Here is a 25,971-nt window from a genome sequence, read left to right as displayed (position 1 = left end):
TCTTAATGCTCGTAAGTTCTTGTTGTAGTTATGTGATTATTCGATCTCCTCATGTAAATTTTGTACCATTGATACCTCTTATTAATACAATTTTACTTATCAAAAAAAATAAAATATTAAATATTGGCTTAAAAGAAAAAGAGAATGATGTGGCAAAAGAAGTGGCTATGATGAAACATTCTTGTGGCCAAGTAAAATGAGTGGCTATAGTGTAACCTCTTTTGTAGCCAATGAGAAGAAGAGGTTGTGGTGAAGCATCTTTGTTTTTGGCCATAGGATCCTCAAGGCTTTGGCTATAAATAGGAATGCTCCAAGCCATTGTAAGACACACCAATATTCTAGCCTTAGTGCATATTCTCTCTTCTTCTCTTGTTCTAATATTGTGAGGAATATTTTAGTGTTTAAGATATAAGTGAGTGAGAGTGATATTGGGTGTACTTGGGTTTTGGGAAGTGAGTGAAACACTTGAGTGAACTTGTAATTCTCTTTTATCATAGTGATAATATCATTGTTGCTCTTCAACCGTGGACGTAGGCAAATTGCTGAACCACGTTAATTTCTCGGTGTCATTTTCTCTATTATATTTTCTCCATATGTCTTCCGCATCAACAAACTGGTATCAGAGCTCGTAGAGCTCTTGCATGCTAAGCCGTACGATCTAAAAGAAAATTCTTAGTATGCTCTGTGTTTGCAGCATTGTCTGATCTTACACACCAGAAAAGAATTGTTCTTGTTACTAGAAAGGTATAATAGTGTGAAAGTGCATGTCTAGGAAAGTTCTGTCTTAGGAAAGACCTGGTATTTAAGCGTGTCTGTTAAGACCCACCTCTCTTTCCTGGGAGCTTTCCTGGTGTATGTTCACGGACTACGATACTGTTCTGGTATACGGTTATCATGGCGAGTGCTAAATTTGATTTGGAGAAATTTAATGGAGAAAATGATTTCAACCTATGGCGATTGAAGATGAAGGCTCTACTAGTTCATCAAGGCTTGGGAAAAGCCTTGGAAGGTAGAAACAAGTTACCACAGAGTCTGACCGAGGACGAGAAGGATGAAAACCTGGAAAAAGCACATAGTGCAATTTTGTTGTGCTTGGGAGATGAAGTTCTACGAGAAGTGTCAGATGAAACTACAGCTGCTTCATTATGGTTGAAGCTGGAAAGCCTGTATATGACGAAGTCACTCACCAACAGGCTGTATTTGAAGAAAAGAATATATACCCTTCAAATGCAGGAAGGAAAACCCATAAAAGATCATCTGGATGAATTTAACAAAATTATTCTTGATCTAAAGAATATTGATGTTAAAATTGAAGATGAAGACCAAGCAATTCTTCTACTATGTTCCCTTCCAAGTTCTTATGAGCACTTCATCGACACCATGATGTATGGTCGAGAAGATCTGACCTTAGACGAAGTAAAGGCGGCGTTGCACTCAAAAGAACTGAAGAAAAGAGTATCATATTCGAGATCTGAAGGCTCAGGTGATAGTCTTTTTGCCAGAGGAAGAACAGAGAGGCGAAATCAATTTGGTGAAAGAGGGAAATCTAGGTCCAAGTCTAAAGCGAAACCTAGAAAGTATAAATGTTTTCATTGTCATAAGGAAGGTCATATAAGAAAGAATTGTCCAGAGCGCAAAGGCAAGGAAAAGATTTGTGAATATGGAGATGCAGCTGTAGCAAATGACTATGATAGTGCAGATGCACTAATAGTCTCAGAGCACGATTCAAAAGATGAATGGGTACTTGATTCTGGATGCTCATATCACATGTGTCCCATTAAGGATTGGTTTTCAACTTACCAACCCTTAGATGGGGGCAAGGTCCTTTTGGGAAATAATGCTCCCTGCAAGGTCATTGGCATCGGCTCAATTAGAATCAAGATGTTCGATGGAATCGTAAGGACGTTGACAGATGTAAGGCATGTTCCAGAATTGAAGAAAAATCTGATTTCCTTGGGAACACTAGATTCAAAAGGTTATAGCTACAAAGGTGAAGGTGGAGCTATAAGAATATCTAAAGGCGCTATGGTTGTAATGAAAGGAAAGAAAGAGAATAGTCTCTACATGCTACAAGGAAACACAATCACGGGTGTTGCTGCTGTCTCATCAACAAGTGATTATGATGTCACCAAATTGTGGCATCTAAGAATGGGTCATGTTAGTGAAAGAGGCCTAGCCGAGTTGGCCAAGCAAGGATTGCTATGTGGTCAACAAGTCGGGAAGGTAGACTTCTGTGAACATTGCATTTTTGGGAAGCAATGTCGAATAAAATTCAACAATGCAGTTCATCGAACAAAAGGCACGTTGGATTATGTACATTCTGACTTGTGGGGTCCTTCCCAAGTACCTTCTCATGGTGGTAGGAGATATATGCTAACTTTCATTGATGATTATTCAAGGAAGGTTTGGATCTTCATTTTGAAACACAAAAGTGAAGCATTTGTGAAGTTCAAGCAGTGGAAAACCTTGATCGAAAAGCAAACTGGGAGGAAGATCAAGCGACTGAGAACTGACAATGGCCTAGAGTTTTGTAGCAGAGAATTCGGAAACTTTTGCAAGGATCATGGTATTGTCAGACATTATACTGTGAGGCACACTCCTCAACAAAATGGACTTGCAGAACGGATGAACAGAACCTTACTTGAAAGGACAAGGTGTATGTTGTCAAATGCTGGATTGCCAAAACAATTCTGGGCGGAAGCTGTCAATACAGCTTGTTACTTGATCAACAGATGTCCATCAACGGCTATTGACTTTAAAACTCCAGAAGAGATGTGGTCGGGTGTTCCTGCAAATTATGATAATTTGAGGATATTTGGTTGCCCTGCATATGCTCATAACAAAGAAGGAAAACTTGATGCAAGAGCATTGAAATGCATTTTTCTTGGATATCCTGATGGTGTAAAAGGATATAAGTTGTGGTGGCCAGAGAAAAGAAAATGTATTATCAGTAGGGATGTTACTTTTAATGAAGCTGAAATGCTAAAGCCTCATAAAGAGTCTTCAAGTGAAAACAAAGACCCTAGTATCTCGGAGAAGGTGGAGTTTGAGGTGGAGTTTGAGGTGGAGCCAACGAAGGAAAATACATTTGATCAAGAAGAAGAAGTTCATGATGCATCTACTAGTAGTGATGTATCCCAATTGCAACATTATCAGTTGGCTAGGGATAGGCAAAGGAGACATATAAAACCTCCTGAGAAATATGGTTATGCTGATCTGGTGTCTTATGCTCTAAATGTTGCTGATGATATCAGCAATTGTGAGCCACAATCATATGAAGAAGCTATCAACAATAAAGAAGCTTCCAAATGGATTTCTGCCATGAGAGAGGAAATTGAGTCTCTTCATAAGAATCATACTTGGGTTCTTGAGAAACGACCAAAGTCTCAAAAGGTTGTTGGATGCAAATGGGTCTTCAAGAAGAAGGAAGGAATTCCTGGAGTTGAAGATGCAAGATTCAAAGCGCGATTAGTGGCCAAAGGTTTTACACAAAGAGAAGGAATTGATTTCAATGAAGTTTTCTCCCCTGTGGTAAAACATAGCTCTATTCGCATCCTACTTGCCATTGTAGCTCAATTTGATATGGAACTTGAGCAACTAGATGTCAAAACAGCATTCTTGCATGGTGAGTTGGAGGAACAAATCTATATGAAACAACCTGAAGGATTTGAAGTTCAAGGGAAGGAAGATCATGTTTGCTTACTGAAGAAATCCTTATATGGCTTAAAACAATCTTCTAGACAGTGGTATCGACGGTTTGACACCTTCATGCTCGAAAATGGCTATTGTAGAAGTGAGCATGATAGTTGTGTCTACTACAAGAAGCTGGCAAATAAGTCATTTATCTATCTCCTTCTTTATGTTGATGACATGTTGATCGCATGTAAGAACATGTCAGAAATAAAAAGCTTAAAAGCTCAATTGAGCTCAGAGTTTGAAATGAAGGACTTAGGAGCTGGAAGGAAAATTCTAGGAATGGAGATTCAGAGAGATAGAAAAGAAGGGACGCTCTTTCTATCACAAAAGAAGTATATTGAGAAAGTGTTGGAACGATTTGGCATGCAAAATGCTAAACCAGTCACTACTCCATTGGCGTCTCATTTCAAACTTTCAATGGCCTTGTGTCCACAAACTGAGAGCGAAAATGAGGAGATGTCAAGTGTACCTTATGCTAGTGCAGTTGGCAGTCTTATGTATGCCATGATATGCACTAGACCAGATATTGCACAAGCAGTAAGTGTGGTAAGTAGGTATATGGCAAGTCCTGGTAAAGTTCACTGGAAGGCTGTGAAGTGGATTATGCGCTACCTAAAGGGTACCATGGATATTGGCTTATTGTATGGAAAAGTCAAAGGTGTTGGAAGTAAGGTCATCGGATATGTTGACTCAGATTATGCCGGAGATTTGGATAAGCGAAGATCACTCACTGGATATGTTTTTACACTGTGTGGTTGTACTGTTAGTTGGAAAGCAACACTACAATCAATTGTTGCTTTATCTACAACTGAAGCGGAGTACATCGCAGTAACAGAAGCTGTAAAGGAAGCCATTTGGGAGAAAGGTCTAATTGAAGAGTTGGGTATACAACTAGAAGAAACAACCATCTACTGTGATAGTCAAAGTGCTATACATCTCACAAAAAATCCAATGTATCATGAAAGAACAAAACATATTGATGTTCGGATGCACTTTATCAGAGATATCATTGAGAAAGGAATTGTTAAAGTGGAGAAAATACCCAGTGCAAATAATCCTGCTGACATGATGACGAAACCAGTTCCAACAACGAAGTTCAGGCATTGTCTGGACTTGATTGATGTCCAGAATCTCTAGTGGGCATGAAGAAGAGCAACATGAAAATAGTTATGATAGTCTTTTAGCCAAGGTGGAGATTTATTAAATATTGGCTTAAAAGAAAAAGAGAATGATGTGGCAAAAGAAGTGGCTATGATGAAACCTTCTTGTGGCCAAGTAAAATGAGTGGCTATAGTGTAACCTCTTTTGTAGCCAATGAGAAGAAGAGGTTGTGGTGAAGCATCTTTGTTTTTGGCCATAGGATCCTCAAGGCTTTGGCTATAAATAGGAATGCTCCAAGCCATTGTAAGACACACCAATATTCTAGCCTTAGTGCATATTCTCTCTTCTTCTCTTGTTCTAATATTGTGAGGAATATTTTAGTGTTTAAGATATAAGTGAGTGAGAGTGATATTGGGTGTACTTGGGTTTTGGGAAGTTAGTGAAACACTTGAGTGAACTTGTAATTCTCTTTTATCATAGTGATAATATCATTGTTGCTCTTCAACCGTGGACGTAGGCAAATTGCTGAACCACGTTAATTTCTCGGTGTCATTTTCTCTATTATATTTTCTCCATATGTCTTCCGCATCAACATAAAATGATATGTATCTTGTTTTTATAATGCATATTGATTTACATATTTTGCACTAAATATATTTTTATAGTAAAAAGTAACCTATGCTTTGCACGAGTACCATGACCACTTACGATACTAAATATTAATAAGGATTGAAACACAATAAATTAATGAACATAAAGAGCAACGCCTCACACTTAGTGGGAAAATCAATAATGATTGTTCAAATAAGAGTGTACAGCAAATTTGTAGAACTTTAGTATGAGATACAACAACAAGCAAATGATAGTGTGAACTATGAAGTTAAAGACAGAAATAGCAAGAAATGTGAATTGTAGGGCATTCACATCTTTTGTTATGTATTATTATTACAAAAAACAAAAGTTGGTATATGGTAAAAAAAGAAGAAGAAACGTTTAAATAAAAAATGGGGTGAATTGAGTAGTCAAGCCCATTTAGCAAGAAGAGACATACAACCAGCTCCAATTAGAAGAGATAGATTAGCTCCAAATTGAAGGTTTCCATTTTGTAGCATCCTTGGATTCATAAAATCAGCAGCAAGAATATCAACAAGTGCCATATATATTAATATCCCAGCTGATGCTGCATTGAATACTCCTCCCACTATAAGTGCTGTTGGACTGTTTTCATTATAACTTGTACCTATCCCTATACCAATTGCAATCCCTACTGGTGTAGTTAAAGAGAAAAACAATGCCATTGTTGCTATTGTTTTCACCTTCAGTTTCGCCTGCAACCAACCAATTATCATATTCTTATTACATCATACACAAATGGAATATTCAATATGATGGAATATTCAATATATATAGTACCTGAGTAATACAGCTACCAAGCCCCATGCCCTCAAATAACTGATGAAAAGACAAAGCTGCTACAAGGGGCTTTATAGTATCAGGATTATTTGATGCTCCCAATGAAATTCCTATTATCACTGAATGGACTACAATCCCAAGCTCCAATACCTATACATACATACATATATACGTCAATATGTTATTGCATCACATTTTTTATGGACATTCATCAGAGTAAATATTCAGCTGCCATTTTAACAATATTCAATACTTTAAAATTCATTCTAATTTAGTAATTTCATAAGAAACAAATGATTTACTCAACTAATGTCTTCTAAATAATACATTTTGTACTCCAGAATTGGATTTCACAGGAATCTACACAACTGTACGACCTATGTTTTAAAATTATACACCTGACTCATGAAAATAATTCTCATATAAAAACTATGAGAATAATAAATCTAGACCTTTCAATTATAAGGAACTTGATTTTAGACCTTCTAGAGATCAGAAACTTGGTTTTGATTTTAGAATCATTAATGATTGTCTATAAAATTGATGAACATTATTCTCCTAATTGAAAATAAAATAAAAATGAATTATAGAGTACCTGAGAGATGACTCGGTGACGAAGAATATCTGAGGCTTCAGAAGAAACAGAAGCATGTGCATGACCATGTGCTCCATGTGTGTGAGGATGAACATGATCATCAGAATTCTCAACATCTGTAGTGATAAACTCATTTTGAACTTGACCTGTCTTCTTGTTTTGTGAATTCTGAAAATAACTAGTGGCATAAGCATCAAGCATAAGGGTAAACATAGAAGTGCACATAGCCACAAAGCCAGTGAATGGAAAATCAGCCCATGGATAACTCTTAAGACAAGGTGAAGTAAGGTCATTAAAGGCATCAGGGAGAATATGAATGAAACCAGTGGACAATATTACACCAGCAGCAAAAGCCTTAATGATAAAAAATATATTCTTTTCAGGACTTAGGGCAGGTATAACTGCTCCTAGGAATGGGATACAAACACCAATTGTACTACATATTAGTATTGATACTAATGCTGCTATTTTGTATTTTAATGCTTTTCCTTTCTCTCCCTTTTCTTCCTCTTCATCACATGTGCACTCTCCAACTGCTAAACTGGGGAATAGTACTAGGAATATCAGGATCGATAAATATAACAACACTTTACAATCTTTCTTAAACCCATTCATCGTGAAAAATATTAATACAGATACAACAAATGCTAAGAAAATTAAACTAGGAAGAAGAAGAAGAAGAGTACATAAAATTCCCGATCGAAAAACAAGTGTGATAGTTATAGTGTTGGATAGATCATCATATATTGGTATTGATTTCAATTATTTATTATTTAATTCTAACAACAGTGTCATAGATGTCGACATATTAACATAGTTATATGGATATATGTGAATATAAAATTTGGAATTCCATTCTCTCATTACATCTAGATTTTATGTTAATTAGTTAGTATATTAATATTGTCCCAGAATGTCGACATAATTGGCTACCAACTAATTAAAATATACATTTTTTGTTATTATCATTAAAATATACATTTGAATGGCTTAAATGTTGAAAGTCTAATTAGTACATCAGAAATTAAAGCTTATTATGTCGAAAGTCAGATTTAAAATGTGCTCATCCTGAAATACAGCTTAATTAATTACCTTGTTAGACCAACACACATAATTACTATTAAACAATAAGATAAATGGTATTTCTAAGGCATGATAGATGATATCATTCAGTTATACACCATACGCTAACGTGAATGTATCACTGTGGCATGATAGATAGTGCTTATGGGTGGCTTTGGGTGCATGAAAAAGGTGGAACTTACTCGGTTAGAGGTGCTTACAAGGCCCTGCTGAATGAGGATAATAGCTTCGATTCGTGGTTCTATAAAAAAGTGTGGGGATCCAATGTTCCGCTAAAATTGAGATGTTTTGTTTCGAGGTTATCTGTAGATGGTGTTCCAACCCGCCTAAATTTGGTTAGAAGAGGTATTATGAGGGATGAAGCACAAACAGGATGTGTATTCTGTTGAAAGGTGGAAGAATTTGTTGATCATTTGTTCTTCTCCTGCTCTTTCGCTTATGATGTATGGCAAACTATTTTCTCCTGGTTCGGACTTAATCTGTCTTTCCAGCTGGAATTAGGAATAACTTCCTATCTCATTGGTCTTATATGTGGCTAGGAAAACCATATCATAATCAGTGGATGTCTATCTGGTTTGTCACTTTGTGGTTTCTTTGGTTGGCAAGGAATAAGGCTATTTTTTATCATTTCCCTTGTCATCTTCAGGAGGTAATTTTTGCTATTAAACTTCATTATTGGAACATTCTCTTTGCTAGATTTTCTCCATTCCCTTACTCGTTCATGGATTGGGTGTGGAGCCCTTCAAATTGTTTGAACTAACATATGTAAAGTTGTTTGTGGACAGAAGCACCACTTGTTCTCCTAATTCTTTATTTATTTAATATAATACATTGCTGATAAAAAAAACTGTGGCATAATAGATTAATAGCTTCTTTTTTATTCTTTCTACACCAAAGATTAAAATCTTGTATTTTTACCATATGATGTTCTACACTTTGTACCAAACACAACGTGGAGTGAGAACTACAGATTAATGAATAAATGCACATAATTTAAATTATATATTTTATTTATATTAATTTTACTCGTGGAATTTTATTTAGATTTTTTAAATACAACGCGTCATTTGCAAACTGTTAGGGTGATACCTAGTAGTGAATAATTCTAATATATTAAAGGAAAACTAAGAATAATAAAAAGATGTAATTTTTATTGATGCCCTTTGAATGAGGGTTAACATTATTTAAATAATACTTCAAATCTAATCTATGGATTGATGAAATACAATCTTAATCTAGTTATTTGGAAATTAAATCTAAAATTAACAAAATATAATCTTATCATAATTTTCTCCTAATTACATAAGATAATTTTTAAGTTTATGAAGTAATTTTATATCTCTCTTGGGCCTTCTTGTGATACTGGACTCAGAGTGAGATCCAGGCGATCCAACATTGCCCTGTTCTTCAAGGGACACCTTGTCCTCAAGGTATGATTCAGTGTGGAGTTGCTTATTTTTGTCTTTGTGTGTCCTTTTCTTGTGTGTTGCATTGGGTGTATCTGTTGGAAGAGAAAATGGGTTGATTCCATGTGTTGTGTTGCATTGAGTAAGGGTGCACCTGCAACTTTGTCTTCTTCTTGTGGTGCCACATAAGCCATCTTGCCACACGGTTGGTTCTTGTTGGGCATGAGATTCACGTGTCCACAAGGTAGATCCAATGGTGGAATTTGTTGTCTGGCTTCGAGGCCTTTATTGATAACAATGGAATTCCTTAACTGATGAGTTGGGGTCTCCAACGTATAATTTTGTAATTGTTTTGGGTATCTTTTCTTCTCTTCTAGCAACTGTGTGAGTTGTTCTCTAAAATTACTCTCTTGAGTATTAGTACCATCATTTTCCATGCGGGGTGATATTTTTTTGGGATAAAACAGCACCAATGGCGATCTCTGAAGCATCTGTTTCAACATCAAAAGGCATAGTGAAGTTTGCTAGAGCTAGTACTGGAGCATTTGTCATTATGTGTTTTAAATTTTCGAATGCTTGTTGGGTTCAGGTACTCCATGTAAAACTTCATATTTTTAGTAAAGTTGTCAAAGGAGCGGCATATGAAGCATATTGTTTGATAAATTGTCGATAAAACCCAGTGAGGCCAAGGAACCCCTTAAGGCCGTGGTCGACTTTGGTGTTGACCATTCAACAATGGCTTGAATTTTTTCCGGGTCTGGCTGTACGCTGTCGCCTGATAATATATGTCCTAGATAATTCACGCTATGCACGCCAAAACAACATTTAGATAATTTTGCAAAAAATTTCTGCTCCCTTAATAAGGCTAAAATTAACCTTAAGTGTGTTAGATGTTTAATCAAGGTCTTGTTGTAGATTAATATATCATCAAAAACACGAGAATAAATTTTCGAAGATATGGTCGTAATAAATCATTCATGGCAGCTTGGAATGTTGATGGCCCATTAGTGAGGCCAAAGGGCATTACCAGGAACTCATAATGGCTGTCTACTGCCCAAAATACTGTTTTGTGAGTGTCGGTAGGGTCCAATCTAATTTGATGGTATCCAGATCTTAAATCAATTTTTGAGAAAATATGAGCAATTACTAATTCATCTAGGAGCTCATCAATAATAGGAATTGGAAACTGATTTTTAACAGTAATTGCATTCAAACTATGGCAATCCACATAAAAACACCATGTTCCATCTTTCTTTTGAACTAGTAAAACTAGGGATGAAAACGAGCTAGTACTTGGTACTACTATGCCAACTTATAACATTTCTGATAATAAAGTTGCCATTGCTTCCTTTTGGGAGTGAGGATATCGGTAAGATTTAATATTAACTGGGGATACGTTGGGTAGGAGGACAATTTTATGATCATGTGGTCTTTGTGGTGATAATCCTTTTGGGGTACTGAAGATTGACTCAAACTCCTTTAGTATGGGTTGGATAGCTTTATTGTGGGTATTGTTTGGGTCTGTTAAGGCTAGATAGGTTGTCTATGTTGTTGGTGACTGTGTTTGGGTGGGTGTGACTGTGACACAGAATATGTCTGCAATAGCATCTGTATGTGTTAGAAGTATTTTGAGTTGGTGGAAGGTGGATAATGTTGGTGAAGTCAAGTGTTATCCGGTTAAGGTGATGGGTTTATTGTCATGTGTGAATGTCATAGAGGGAATGGCAAAATCTGAAGTGACTGGTCCTAGGGTACTTAACCATTCAATCCCTAATACCACAACAGCTCCTTGTATTGAAAAAAGATAAAATGGAATGTGAAATAGTTGTTGGTGTAGGTTGATAGGAGTTTCTATACATAAGCCATCACAATAAATATGCTCACCATTACCTACCATGACTAGAAACTTTGGGGTTGAGCAGATAGGTAGCTGTAAAAATTGTGCAACTCGGGGTTGCATAACATTGTGTGAACTACCCATATCTACTAACACATTCACTGTATGTCCAAAAATCTGGCCTTCAAATTTAAGAGTCTTTGAAGATGGGTTACCTTGTAGAGCATAATCAGAAAAGTGGAAGTGAATAATTTCTGATTGGTCTATGTTATGAGTTATGCATTCTGCATCCAACATTGGTAAATTAGGGTCATTAGCAATTAGATCCTCACTACCTTCCTCACTCAACATCAAGAGGAATTGCTTTGGTTGGCAATGGTGTCCTGGAAAGAATTTTTCATCGCAATTATAACATAGTCCTTGTAAGCGTCGTTCCTGCATTTGAGTTGCAGTGAGTCTTTTTATGAGCAGAGTGTGCGATATAGTTTGACTAACACCATTAAGTCCAGCAGTGTGGGGACTGGTTATTATAGTTGTTTGAAAGGGCCATGAACGATTTGATGTGGCCGTTGCCGCATTGATTTTACTTTCCACCAATTTTGCCAACCCAATTGCATGAATCACTGAAAAGAGTTGCTGAATTGCTAGTTCGCGCCCAATCTCTGGATGAACTCCAGATAAGAAACAATTGAGCAGCATTTCAGGAGTCATTCCGACTACTTGATTTGAGAGACGTTCAAATCTGGTTTGGTAATTTGTGACTGTAGTAGTTTGTTTTAATTTAAATAGTTCAACTTGAGGATTTGCAAATGTAGATGGTCCAAAATGTACAATTAGAGCTTTTGTAAAGCCTTCCCAACTTGTTAATTGATAGGTCTGAAACATCCACTTATACCAACTTAAGGCGTTTCCTTTCATTGAAAATGCTACGAGTTCAAAGCGTTAAAAGGGAATGACTTGATATAAGTTGACATATTGTTTTGCTTGGAATAACCAATCTTTTGGTTCTGTACCATCAAATGGTTGTAGTTGTAATTTCGGAGGTTTTATATTTCCTGGTGGTGGAAACGGTCCACAACCATATGGAGTTGCTGGTGGTCTTGGTTGGGAGCCATATGGTGGCGGTGGTGTTGGTTGAAAGTCATATGGTGGTGGTGGTGTTTGTGGTGTGTTTCTGGTTAGCCTTACGATCTTTTCCACTAACCCATTAAGGATGCTTTCCATGCGGGCTTCCATGGACGGTTGGAATAGATCTTGTCGTTCATTCATGCTCTGCTGCATAGCACCCAATTTTTCTAGAACCATCGCATTGGAAGTGTCCTCCATGGTAGAGTGTGTGGATGAAGAAGACGAAGTAGGTATATGAGGCATGAGAACAACAATGAAAGCACTAATGTTAGGGTGATACCCTAGCAGTGAATAATTCTAATATACTAAAGGAAACTAAGAATGATAAAAAATATGTAAGTTTTATTGATGCCATTTGAATGAGGGTTAACATTACTTAAATAATATTTGAAATCTAATCTATTGATTGATGAAATATAATCTTAATCTAATTATTTGGAAATTAAATCTAAAATTAACAAAATATAATCTTATCATAATCTTCTTCTAATTACATAAGATAATCTTTAAATTTATGAGGTAGTTTTACATCTCTCTTGAACCTTCTTGTGATACTGGACTCAGAGTGAGATCCAGGCGGTCCAACACAAACTAAAGCATTTTGCAATTACAAACATTTTCTAATTTTTAAAGTGTGTCTTAATTTTGTAATCATAAATTTTACACATTTCCATAATAGCACTTAATGTTTCAATAATCGGTTGTAGTCAAGTGAAGGGCTACCAATCATTCCCTTAGGTGATAAGGAAATATTGTAAGATGCAACAAGTAACGATGACCCTGAAACCTTAGTAACAGTAATGTAGTGAAATTTATATAAAATTATATAATCTATATATTAATACTTTTAAATTATATAGAGTGAATATTATATAATCTATATATTAACCACCTTTATCAAAATAGAAAGTAATGGGAGAATTAACTTATCAAAATCTTTAAAACCGCAAGTACATAAGGAATCATCATATCGAAATGCTCAAAATAATAAGTAAGGTGAGGAATCATGTTAGTGATATTGCATTTCATATGATAAATGTGTTTCATGGATAATGTGTTTTTGTTTTTTGTTTTTTCCGGTTCTTTGTTTTTAGTTTAGAGATGCACTTCACTGGGTGAGATTTGGGTAGTAACTTGTGAATTCTTCGCTATTGATAAAACTCTAAATTAAAGTAGACTAATATTTTAATTTAATTTTATCACCTTCTAAGACCACAAGAGTAGGACACAGAAAACACTAAACAATAAGGAAAATGATATTTGAAGAATGCGACATGATGTCATTCAGTTATAAACCGTACGCTAACATGAATGAAGATGGGTTGCCATGTCTATTTATGGTAAGGCATAATAACTTTATTCATTCTTTCTACATCGAAGATTAAAGACTTTTCTTTTTGCCAAATATCATGTTCTACACTTTCTACCAAACATAACGTGGGCTCAGAACTACATATTAATCTTTTGCAAGATATAAGGATCAATAAAGTATATTTTATTTTTACAAAACAAATTTCATGATAGAAATAGTTCAAATCAAAGAAATTATCAAACACTATAGCATAGACCAATTTATATCTTAAAATTGTTAGATTAAACACTTAATTATAAAAATGAAGGAGCAAAATAATATTTTTATTATGATATTTGGCAAGATCTTGTCTTGCTCATATATTTTTATTGTGTCATGGATTTGACATCTCCGACAAAGGTATGAATACAATACAAAAGCAGTTCATGTCCAACACTCTAAGAACCTAAGATATAAGAAAAGTCTAATTTGAAACAACAGTTGAACAATTTCAATCAAATAGTTAATGATTTTCATAATCTTGGTGTGAAGTTGGGTGACGAAGACAAAGGAATAACCTTGTTACAATTTTTACTAAATCCTTATGAACATTTGATGACAACCATGACATACAAATAAAGATTCAATAAAATTGGATTTGGTAATGGTTGCGCTTCTCTCACAAAGTTAAAAGAAACGAAATACAGAGGAAGGGTCTCATATGGTGTGTTAAATTGTTATAGTTGTCGCGATTGTGATTATGTTGCATTTAATATAATTGTGGAAAATATAGTCGATACGACCACAATTACAATCACGATATCATTGCAGAGGGTCCCAAAATCATAATATTATGACCACAAAAGTGATTGTGGTGTGCAATTTAATACACTAGTCTCAAGTTTATGGTTTGTATGTAAGTGGGGCTAAGCGTGTGGGAGGACTTTCCCAATGAAGTGCTTCAAGGGCAAACAGACCATGCATTATAGTAAGGATTGTCCAAATGAAGGTGCTCTAGCAAGCATGTGGAGAAAGATGGTGTGAATACCCAATTTTGTCCGGCCCAAAATACATTTTTTCAAAAAAATAACAATAAGATAAACATTTTGGGTTTATATAAAAAATAACATTTTAATGTGTTCCAAAATAAAAATGATTCAAATTTGAATTTATGACTTTTATTAAATTTGAATTTTAAGCATCATAATAACATAAATCAAATTTTTGAATTTTAATTAAAAGCAAAAATCAAAATCTCCTTAACTTTCTCTTTGAAGTTAATAGGGGATTTGATTTGATTTTCAAGCATGTGTCAAAATTCAACTTTAAATAGACATATGAGACATGAAATCAAATTCCTAGAAACAAATCACCATCCTCTAAAAAATCATTCATCTAAAGAACTCCTCCATCAAATTTCATCTAAAAAAAATCTTTCATTCATCACCTATTCCCAAGAATCCTCAACCAAAAGATAACCAGAACCATCCAAAATGTATAATCTACTACTTCACAACAATCCTCTCAATCAAAAACAATTCGCTTTTCAATCCTTTCTCTATTCTCTAGATATTATCTTCCACACATATTCATCCAACCAAAAACCAAGAAATCTACAATAATTCAAGATCTCCGATACACAAGAACACCGCCTAAAAAATGAGAAAATAATACAAAGAAACTCAAGAGGAATTATAATTGCATTAGTATACATTGTAGAGAAGCTTCATATACATGTCCAAGCGATGTCTGTGCTACACAAAGTCCCTACCTCTACTATATGTCTGTTTGCAACGGTTAGCCTTTTTTGCACATTTTTCGTGTTGCAGCATTCCATTGTTATTGGAATCGCTATGAGAGGTATGTCATTTTCATTACTTTCTTGTGTAGTTGTTTTATTTTTGTTATTAATAATTGCATTGGTAATAATAATTATCACGATTGTAACATATAATTATAACTACATTAAAAAGGTAAATGTATAAACAATACACTATTTGCATACATACTACAACATTTTTTAATAAATATTTAGTTTTGAAGCAAAATATGTAATTAATTAGTTTCTCATTATATATCAATTTAAAACATATAAAAAAACAAAAACAACAAACATCAATGAGTCAACAAAAAATGAAATAATATTTAACTCAAAGATTGTAAGGTATGTTGCGGTGTCGGACGTAAGAGCTACACTTCACTTCCTTATGATTAATATGACTAATTATATTTTCACGTCTTAAAAAAATTGTATTTTTTAAATAAAAAAACAAAAAAATGGAATTTCTTAACTAAATTTTAATATGAGATGCGGTATCGGACGTAAGGGCTATGCTTCACTCATTTTAAAAAATGATAGTTTAAATTTTACTTTTTTTAAGAAATAAAATCAACCCAACAAATAAATTTTTTCTACCTAAAGAACTACGTAGTCTTGATTCCCAAAAGGGGATACGTAGGACCAACATCACTCTTGTCAGACATGATAATAAAATAAACTTTTTTTTTTTGGTAAAAATATAATTATAATACAATTAATAATCCATGCAATTTAGTAGGGTACCGTTCAAACGGGCAACTGGGGTGCTGATACCTTCCCTAGTGTGTAATCGACTCCCGAACCTGGATATCAAAGTCCAAGGCCCAATGTGATTGGGCCAAAAGATTTTTCTACATTTTTGACTGAAAAAATGTAGTGGCGACTCTAATGAGGTCATGCAGCCGAAAATTGGGGCGCGACAGATGGATCATAAACTTCAACAAATGTTGGAGAGAGTACAGATAGATGATGGTAGTCACAATAGTGAAAGTGATCTTCTATCAATATATATAAGTCAAGATGAAGATGAGTGAATACTTGACAGTGATCTCCCACCACATGACCCTGAATAGGGAATGGTTCACTGCATACATGCGATACAATTTTGGTTTCGTATATATAGGAAATAATAAATCATGTGTTGATGTTGATATAGACGAAATCAGAATTATGTTAGATGATGGTGTTGTGAATGTGAAATTGGGCACATTATAAATCCGAAGAATAGTTTTATTTATTTTGGGACTTTATAGGCTAAGGGATTCAGTTATAGGGACAATGATACTCTTTGAGTATACAAAGGTGCTCTGACATTTATAAGTTATTAGAGAGTACAATTGTAGATGAAGTTGCATAAAAATTTCAATAGACTCAAATCATGATGCACCAAACTATGACACATGTGTTTAGGTCACCTTAGTATGCAGGGCCTGGCAAATGCACAAGAAGGGTTTATTGAAGGACGTTAGTAAATGCAATCTACATATGTATAAATATTGTGTGCTTGAGAAACATAAAAGAGTTAGCTTCAAGACTTGCGAACACAAAACTCGAGACATTCTAAACTATGTCAACACTAACGTACTCAAAGAATCAAGTATATCACATTAGGACCAAACATATTGATGTAAGATTTCAAAGACAGGTGATACTTTCTTGACATATACTATTATAGATGATTTACAATTCAAAAAATGTAGTTGATATGCTATTCAAGTCAGTTACTTTAAACAAGTTCAAGCACTGTATGGACTTGCTAAACATTCATTGATGCTAATTAAACTTCAAAACACCTTCAACCCAACCACAGAAGATAGAAATTAATGATATTCCATAGGGTGAAGATCATTGTTTAAATGACTCATATTTCACTGGAACACGATAAGGCCATGTAGAACACACGATCGTGTTCCTGATGCACTGTTAGTGGTTGAGTTATAGAGGAAACTACAATTTTTACCTGGGCTTGATGCGACATACAACCATATGGAAGTGACATATGTTGGTAGGCAGTGATACACAATCTGGTCGTGTATGAGTTCATGACCGTTGATGAACACTTCTTCTAGATAAAACAACAAAATTAATTATGGGTTTGGGCTAATATAAAGAGGTTGAGATAAAAAGGATGTATATGTATGTTTTATGTAAACTATAATGGTATAACCAAAATACAAATCTTTATTTATAATATATACTGATAATTACTTAACATTCATTAATAAAATCGTGGTGGGTTGTCTTTCTCCCTTTTCTCTTTACTTCTTTAGTATGCTTTTTACCTACAACATCTTTTTCCTAGAAAAGGCTTTAGAATGCTATTGATGTAGACTTTGGGATAGATATATCACTAAAAGATTTACCACTTCATGTAGACTTTTCAGCTGCATAAGTTGTGGGAATTTCAAAATACACCAACATGCAATGCAATAAACTAATGTACAATGTTTTAAATTTCACTCCAAACCACAATTGGGACTATGGTATTGTGGTTTCAGGATTCTTGGCAACGACATGGCGACAACCTATATTACATTTTCCCATATTTAAGGTAAATGCAACATAATCGTCGTGACAATAAATACAATTTAAAAAACTGTTAATTTGTATACAATTTTATGGTCCTACATAGCAAAATAAATCTTGGAATCCTGTAATAGTGATAAATCCATATATAGGAAAAGCTCTTTTGCATTTTCTTTGTTGTTAGGGGTAGTTAAGTTAAGCATGTTAGCTTAATGTTATTTTTCATCTTGACATTTGAAACAAAAATTTATGTCATCAATTTACTGACACAATGCTTTTGAATGTGAACCATATGCTATGTCATGAATCTATTCATGAAAGGATTTCTAGAATAGCAAGTGGATGCAGTTGATCTAGCATCTCTGTTTTGAGTATTTACGGATTTCAGAAATTTTGAGTCAGTATGGTTATATGCATCAGCTGCGAAAAAAACAGTTTTGTAGTAGAGAGGTGTTGGGAACAAGCTAACAATCAAATAGTAAAGAGTATAGAGAGAAGAGAATAACACAAGAGATTTGGTAACGAGGTTCGGCCAATTGTTCCTACGTCCCCAGGAGCGTTGAGCGGCTACCACTATATATTATTAGAGAATAAGGATTAGTGTTTTACTATTCTTCTCCTTGTTACATTAGGTTTACATAACATCAATATATATAGCCCTCTACCCCAACCCCTTTACATCAGCCCAAACCCATAACTTGTATTGCTGTTATCCAGAGATATGAGTCATTGTACAACAATCTCCATCTTGGCGAATATCATCAATCTCCATCTTCCGCAATTTGGTTGGGGGCGCACCATAGTCCATCATCACTGAATGTTCAACAAGCTCAGGCAATGCCTGAACTTGTCCACGGTAACCGGTTTGGTTAACATATCAGCTGCATTTTTTGAAGTGTGAACCTTCTGCAATAATATCTCCCCCCAAACTACCAACTCTCTGATCTTATGAAATCTCACATTGTCGCGCCCCGATTTTCGGCTGCACGACCTCATTAGAGTCGCCACTACATTTGTTTCCAGTCAAAAATGTAGAAAAATCTTTTGGCCCAATCACATTGGGCCTTGGACTTTGATATCCAGGTTCGGGAGTCGATTACACCCTAGGGAAGGTGTTAACACACTAGTTGCCCGTTTGAACGGTACCCTATTATATTGCATGGATTATTAATTGTGTTATTATTATTTTATTTAATTGTGTGATTAATTAATTATTTATTATGAAGAAAAAATTGTTTTTATTATTGTGCCTGACAAGAATGACCCCGGTCCTATGTATCCATATTAAGGGAATCAAGGCTTACGTAGGTCTTTAGGTAGAAAAAGTTTATTTGGTTAGGTTAATTTTATTTATTAAAAATAGTAAAGTCTAAATTCTTTTTTTGAAAAAAAGATATGAGCGAAGCATAGCCCTTACGTCCAATACCACATCTTATATTAAAACTTGGTTTAAAAATTCGAATTTTTGTTTTTTTTATTTAAAAAATAAAATCTTTTTAAGACGTGAAAGTATAACTAGTCCTATTAATCATAAGGAAGTGAAGTGTAGCCCTTACGTCCACACCGCATCATACCTTACAATCTTAGTTAAATATTATTTCATTTTTTGTTGACTCATGGATGCTTGTTTTTTTGTTTTTTTAATATGTTTTAAATTGATATATAATGAGAAACTAATTAATTACATATTTTGCTTCAAAACTAAATATTTATTAAAAAAAAATGTTGTAGTATGTATACAAAAAATGTATTGTTTATGCATTTACCTTTTTGATGTAGTTATAATTATATGTTACAATGGTGATAATTATTATTACTAATGCAATTATTGATAACAAAAATAAAACAACTATACAAGAAAGTAATGAAAATTACATACCTCTCATAGTGAATCCAACAACGATGAAATGCTGCAACACGAAAAATGTGCAAAAAAGGCTAACCAATGCAAACAGACATATAGTGGAGGTAGGGACTTTGTGTAGCACAGACTCAAAAACATCGCTTTGGACATGTATATGAAGCTTCTCTACAATGTATATTAATGCAATTCTAATTCCTCTTGAATTTCTTTGTATTTTTTTCTCATTTTTTGGGCGGTGTTCTTGTGTATGGGAGATCTTGAATTATTGTGGATTTCTTGGTTTTTCGTTGGATGAATATGTGTGAAAGATAATGTCTAGAGAAGAAAGAAATGATTGAAAAATGAATTTTTTGATTGAGAGGATTGTTGTGATGTAGTAGATTTTGATGTTGGTGTGGATGAGAGATTTTGTGGATGTTGTGGATGAGAGATTTTGTGGTTGTTATGGATGAGAGATTTTGTGTATGGAAGCTGATGTTTATGGGGATTGTGGATCCGTTAGGAAAGAAAAAAATGGTATGAGCATTTTTTGCTTTTTCTCAAGTGTGTCTCTTAAGGGAAGACTCCATCTATTTATAGCCAAAACCATATGAACAGCAATTAATTCCTGGGAGAACATTAAGGGATTATGATGAATAGGTGTCGCGGTTAGAATTACCGCTTTTCGCAAATCAACACTTAATGCTGAATCAACCCTATTTAATCGATTAAGGAGAAAAGGATAATCGATTATAAGCACAGTCTTAATCGATTAACACAAAAAACAGTTTTAAACAGAAACTATTTTAATCGATTAATAGAAACAGTATAATCGATTAACACAGGAATATTAATCGATTAAACAGAACCAGTAAGCAATTACAGAAACGATTAAATGCGAAACAAATAACCGATAACAGAACGAATACAGAGCTTACAAATTTGTATATCAGAATAGCTTGCAATACAACAAAAGAACAGAATGTATTAGTTGAATCAAATATACAAATTAAATCGATTGAAAACAGTAAAGAGAGAGAGAGAAACAAATCCTGCAACTCGAATTTTTATCCTGGTTCGTTTGCTGTCCACTGCAAACTACATCCAGGCCTCCCGGCTGACTTGGGAGATTTCCTTCACTATAATCGAATCAATGTAATTTACAAACACATTATCCAATTACAACACTTAGCAAATGACAAGAAATCAAAGAAACTATCCAATGGTTTGACTCCCTTCCTACCGATAAAGAAAACGTTTCTTTCGGCGTAGCCCCAGCCAAAGAATCTCTCGTTCTTTCCTTTTCTTACACTCTAAGCTATGAAGAAACACACAATCTCTACTGGTGATACGACACCAAGAGATTCCCTTTCACAACAATTATACAAGAATTACAAGAGTAATATTAAGCTATACCTAAGCTCAAATACAACATGAAGGCTTTACTCTAATGCACATTTAACACAAACACATGTGAAATGACAAGTATTAGTTATGAAAACAGAAGTTACAGAATCATAAAATTCATGAAAAAACGCATCAAAATATGCATGAACATGTGAGGGAAAACGTGAGAGATTATAACATGAAATGCACTCAATCCTAAAGCAAGGAATCTCTCATTTCTAAACTCACTAATGCACTTAACAAATAGATGCAACAATTAACACGTAGAATGCTCTAACTCTCTAATAAATGCAACATGCAACTTATGAGATTAATTCTGAAAACGCAGTTTATAAAGAATCAGTCCAGAACCCCAGATAATCGATTAAATGCCTTCTTAATCGATTAACGGGACTAAAAATTATAACTGATTCTGTTTTTCAGTTTTTCAGTTTCAACAACTTAAAAATCAGTTAGGTTAATCTATTAACGTAAAGCTTTAATCGATTAACTGCATTACAAAAACGTGTTCCAGTGGCAACCACTTTACACAGCAGTTGGGTTAATCGATTAAAGGTATGGTTAATCGATTAACACTAAATAAAATATGTATTTTCAAATAGAAAACATCAAATATGTTATGCACTTAGATAATACATGTTTGACACTTAGTTTTATGCCTAGAATGCATATATACATGTATTTATGTAATGCATGAACATATTATGAAATGAACATATCTCATGGATGAAATGATTTAAAGATAAATGCATGTGAGACATGTATTAGGTGCCCTAAGCCTTCGACTCAACTTAAACTAGAATCTAGTCTAAGCCTAGTACCAAATAAAAGACTTAAGCACGTTGAATTGTTGGTTATCTTCAAGCACTTTTAGGCACACGTTGTCCTCATCAAAACCATGACGTTCAAGGAGAGCTTTCCAAAGTGTTCCTCTTGACATGCACACTTTCACAAATCCCCATAACAATGATCATCAAAGCTCGAATTACAAATATTTGATTTTATTCTCATGGTCTTCAATATTCAAATTTCAATAATGATCATGAAAATATTTGATTTTATTCTCATTCAAATTTCGAATTTATATAATAATGATCATGATTTGAAGTTTGAATTGAAAATATTTCTTGATGTAGGACACTTAGAAAGTGTTAGGACCCAACAATCATTTTTTGTACTTCCTTTAAAAAACGAAAAATGGATTAAATATATGTCATTATGATGGATCATTTATTAAATATTCATATCTCCTTCAACTCTTTATTTGCTGGAAATAATTTTCTTTAGAATCAATTGAAATAAAATTTATTAACTGCTACTGAATTCATTTATTTGATTTATTACCCCTTTTTCTAACAAAAATCAATTCATAGAATCTAATCAGATTCACATAAAATATATATTTGAGTTGATGAAATTTGTATCAAAAATATTTATTGAAAATTTGGTTTTTTGAAGTATTTTTGGGTCGGACAAAATTGGATATTCACAACTGCCCCTCTTTACCTGTTGCTTATTGGACATAACTCAAACTGAAGTTTGAGGACTTGTCCTGATAAGTAATAGGTAAAGAAATGAATACTAATTTTGTTAAGGCTCTGAAAATGGCCATTAGGAAAGATACCGAATTTGATGAAGCAGATCGATGCTTTGTTGGTGGAGCATGGATTTGTTGAGGCAGTTCCCGCGTTTGTCATTATGAACCAGGGATTTGTTGAGGCACCCATGCAGCCAAAACGATTCAGGGATTTGCTGAGGCACCCATGCTGCCAAAACGATTCACGGATTTGCTGAGGTACCCGTGCTGCCAAAACGATTCAGGGATTTGCTCAGGCACCCACGCTGCCAAAACAATTCAGGGATTTGTTGAGGCACTCGTGCTGCCAAAACGATTCAGGAATTTGCTGGGGCACCCATGCTGCCAAAATGATTCAGGGACTTGCTGAGGCACCCATGCTGCCAAAACGATTCAGGGATTTGTTGAGGCACCCATGCTGCCAAAATGATTCAGGGATTTGTTAAGGCACCCATGCTGCCAAAACGATTCAGGGATTTGCTGAGGCACCCGTGCTGCCAAAATGATTCAGGGATTTGTTGAGGCACCCGTGCTGCCAAAACAATTCAGGGATTTGCTGAGGTACCCATGGTGTCTAAAAGATTCAGGGATTTGCTGAGGCACCCATGCTGCCATAATGAAGGTTTTGGTGTGAAGGTAGAAATTTCACTTGCATAATGTAATGTTCCACGCCGATTTGTTAATGTAGATATTGTGTGTAAATGTATGTTGAGATGTATGATATACAATTTTTTGGTTTGTTTGTTTATGTTTATTAGAGAAATGATGTAGAGATGCATGTTTGAATGTTTTGCAATGAAATGACTTGTTTATGCTTATTGGAAGAATAGTGTAGGGATGGATATTTGAATGTTTAGTTATACGGAATGCACTGTTTTGTTTGTTTGTGTTTATTAGAAGAATAATACATGGATACATGTTTGAATGTTTGGTTATACGCAATGCAATATTTTTTTTTGTTTTTTTGTTTTTTTGTTTTGTTTGTGCTTATAGGAAGAATAATTTGAATATGCATGTATGAATGCCTAGTTATATGTAATGAATGATTATGCCATATTTTTTTTGTTTGTGCTATAATGATTGGTATATGAATGTGACTATGCATTGAAAAATATAGTTATGCTTTAATGTATGTATGTCATGTATGACATGAGTACTATATATTTTGTTTGAATGAGTAAGACCTGTGCACAAATGTTCTAATGCATCACTTAGGGTTCAATTTGTTTTTTTATCTTGTGTATGAAATTCATCGAATTTTGTAGACTCAACTGAAGTGGTCCTTGTTCTTAATGTTGATTGGTACCATCAAAATCTGCCTCAGTTTACTTGAAGATGTCTTTCCTGTAAGGTGATCCTTAAACCGCTTCACTATGATCTTATGGACAATGACTAAACCCAACCATTTTGCCCGAGTGTAGGTTTGCAGAAAATTTCTCTCAGAAGTGATGATGCTTTTTGTAACAACAAAAATTGCCATAGTGTGCATGTTATGAACTCTTGTCTTCACTCAGGAGGCTACAACTTAGATTCTCCAAAAAGTTGCATCTATTTGGGTGATTGATGATATGCAATACCAAGTCTTCCACTTGGTGTGTTCATTTAATTTTCCCTAATTTTTGCCCATAATACCATATGTAGGCATCTGTCGGGAATTCTCTCATTAGGAGCTCAAGTCGCCTTCATAGGTTTTCGACTTAGGATCACTCACCTTTTTCTGGGTTGCCCATGTGGGTTTTCAACCTAACACTCTTTTGTTTTCTTTTTTTTGTTGCTCTTTTCTTTGAACACCCTTGGATGTCTTGGCTCGATGGGAAGTAGAAGCCTTGAACAATGAGTCGTTCTTTCTTCAATATGCTTGAAAATCGAAGATTTTTCTTGTGTTTGATTGAGAGATTTTAACTTTTTATGATTGATTCAACTAATACAATCATGAGAAATCACTTCTGCATTTCTCCAGTTTTGGACTCCTTTTAATTTTTCACAAGAAAATTGGATCAACCCAAAAACTGCCCCAATTTTGGCTTCTTCTGATTTTCCACTAGAAAATGTGATCAACACCAAAATTTGCCCCAGTTTGGTCTTATTGTGACTTTCCACTACCCCTAGTGTGAGATAATCTGAGTCATTCTTATATCCGTATTGATTTGGTAAGTTTAGATTGTCAAGTTCTAGGCCATGAATCATCTTAAAATCTGCCTCAATTTGATAAGCTTCCAATTTTCTTTTGCCTTTATTGCTCTTTATTCCATGCATAACTTTTTTCTAAAACAATGATCATGCAAATTTTGGTTAGTGTTTGGGCTATGAGTGGTGATGTGGTAGTGATGATAAGATTTGGATAGGTATGGTGGGGGTGATGATGATGATAAAATTCAATTTAGGTTTGGCTAATGTAAATATGATGGTGGCTATGATAGAATGGAATTTGTCTTTAGCTTTAAGAGTGATGGTTAAGGTATGAAGGATACATTTGATATTTGATGATATTTGATTCGTATTTGTGTCTGTTTTGATATGATGATGGTAATAATGAATGTTAACTTATGCATTAAAAATGAGAGATTTTATCGAAATTTTATGAGACTTGTGGAGTCAGCATTTTTTTTGGTATTGATGCACGTCTTAGGCAAATAAGTCTTCAACGGGGTCTTTTTAAGCTTGTATGGTGGCTTAGCTATGGTTTTCAAGAAAAGGATTTAAGGCTCAAAACTTGTGTTGCCCATACTTACCATTCACCTTTCTTCTTTATCCTATTCTCAATAATTTTCAAACATGACATTCAACTATTAAGAGAATTTTTCAGGTTTTGATAAGGATGACCTATGATTAAGGCGATAATTTTTTTCATGCAGGGTTCCTTTTTGTGATCATTGATATTGCAGTTTTGCCCTAACTTTTGCCCGAGATATTAATCGAGGATTCTCAACGGGATTTTTTTTTAACTTTTTTTTAAGCAAGGAACATTCTTTGTATTTTCTTATCCTTCGGTCACATGATTGATGTAAAAGAATATTTTTATTTAATAATTGAATGTTAAGGATAACTGTTGAAAAATTACCCTTCCCGGGTTATTGAAATATTGAGGGTTATTCAAAAATTATCTTCTTTCATTATGTCTAGGCTCAAATGGGGTGACTACAGATATCTCCAAGATGTTTAGGAATTACAAAAAATGCCTTGTGTCGTTAGACAAATTTGATTGAAGATGTACATCATTTTTTTGGTTTTATATTTGCATCATTCTCCA

The 25,971-nt window shown here is 34.4% G+C and overlaps 1 protein-coding gene across 1 annotated transcript; it reads right to left on the bottom strand.

Annotated features, from left to right (window-relative positions):
• LOC109350757 (zinc transporter 8-like) lies at nt 5,789–7,473 on the bottom strand. Its single transcript, XM_019592052.1, has 3 exons — nt 6,806–7,473; nt 6,211–6,360; nt 5,789–6,125 (listed from the first exon to the last, which is right to left on the bottom strand). Exons 1-3 carry the CDS (start codon nt 7,418–7,420, stop codon nt 5,820–5,822), a joined length of 1,071 nt encoding a protein of 356 aa, XP_019447597.1. The 5' UTR covers nt 7,421–7,473; the 3' UTR covers nt 5,789–5,819.

The sequence above is a fragment of the Lupinus angustifolius genome, chromosome LG06 (assembly GCF_001865875.1).
Source record: "Lupinus angustifolius cultivar Tanjil chromosome LG06, LupAngTanjil_v1.0, whole genome shotgun sequence".
Taxonomy (NCBI): domain Eukaryota; kingdom Viridiplantae; phylum Streptophyta; class Magnoliopsida; order Fabales; family Fabaceae; genus Lupinus; species Lupinus angustifolius.
Note: the sequence above shows the minus strand (reverse complement) of the source record. Positions and strands in the feature narration are given on the sequence as shown.

Excerpts from the sequence above, each read along its gene's own strand:
- LOC109350757 (XM_019592052.1), bottom strand. The coding sequence starts at position 7,420 with ATGAATGGGTTTAAGAAAGATTGTAAAGTGTTGTTATATTTATCGATC. Across the intron at positions 6,361-6,805 it reads GTCACCGAGTCATCTCTCAG|GTATTGGAGCTTGGGATTGT; the intron begins GTACTCTATAAT and ends ATGTATGTATAG. Across the intron at positions 6,126-6,210 it reads TTGGTAGCTGTATTACTCAG|GCGAAACTGAAGGTGAAAAC; the intron begins GTACTATATATA and ends GGTTGGTTGCAG.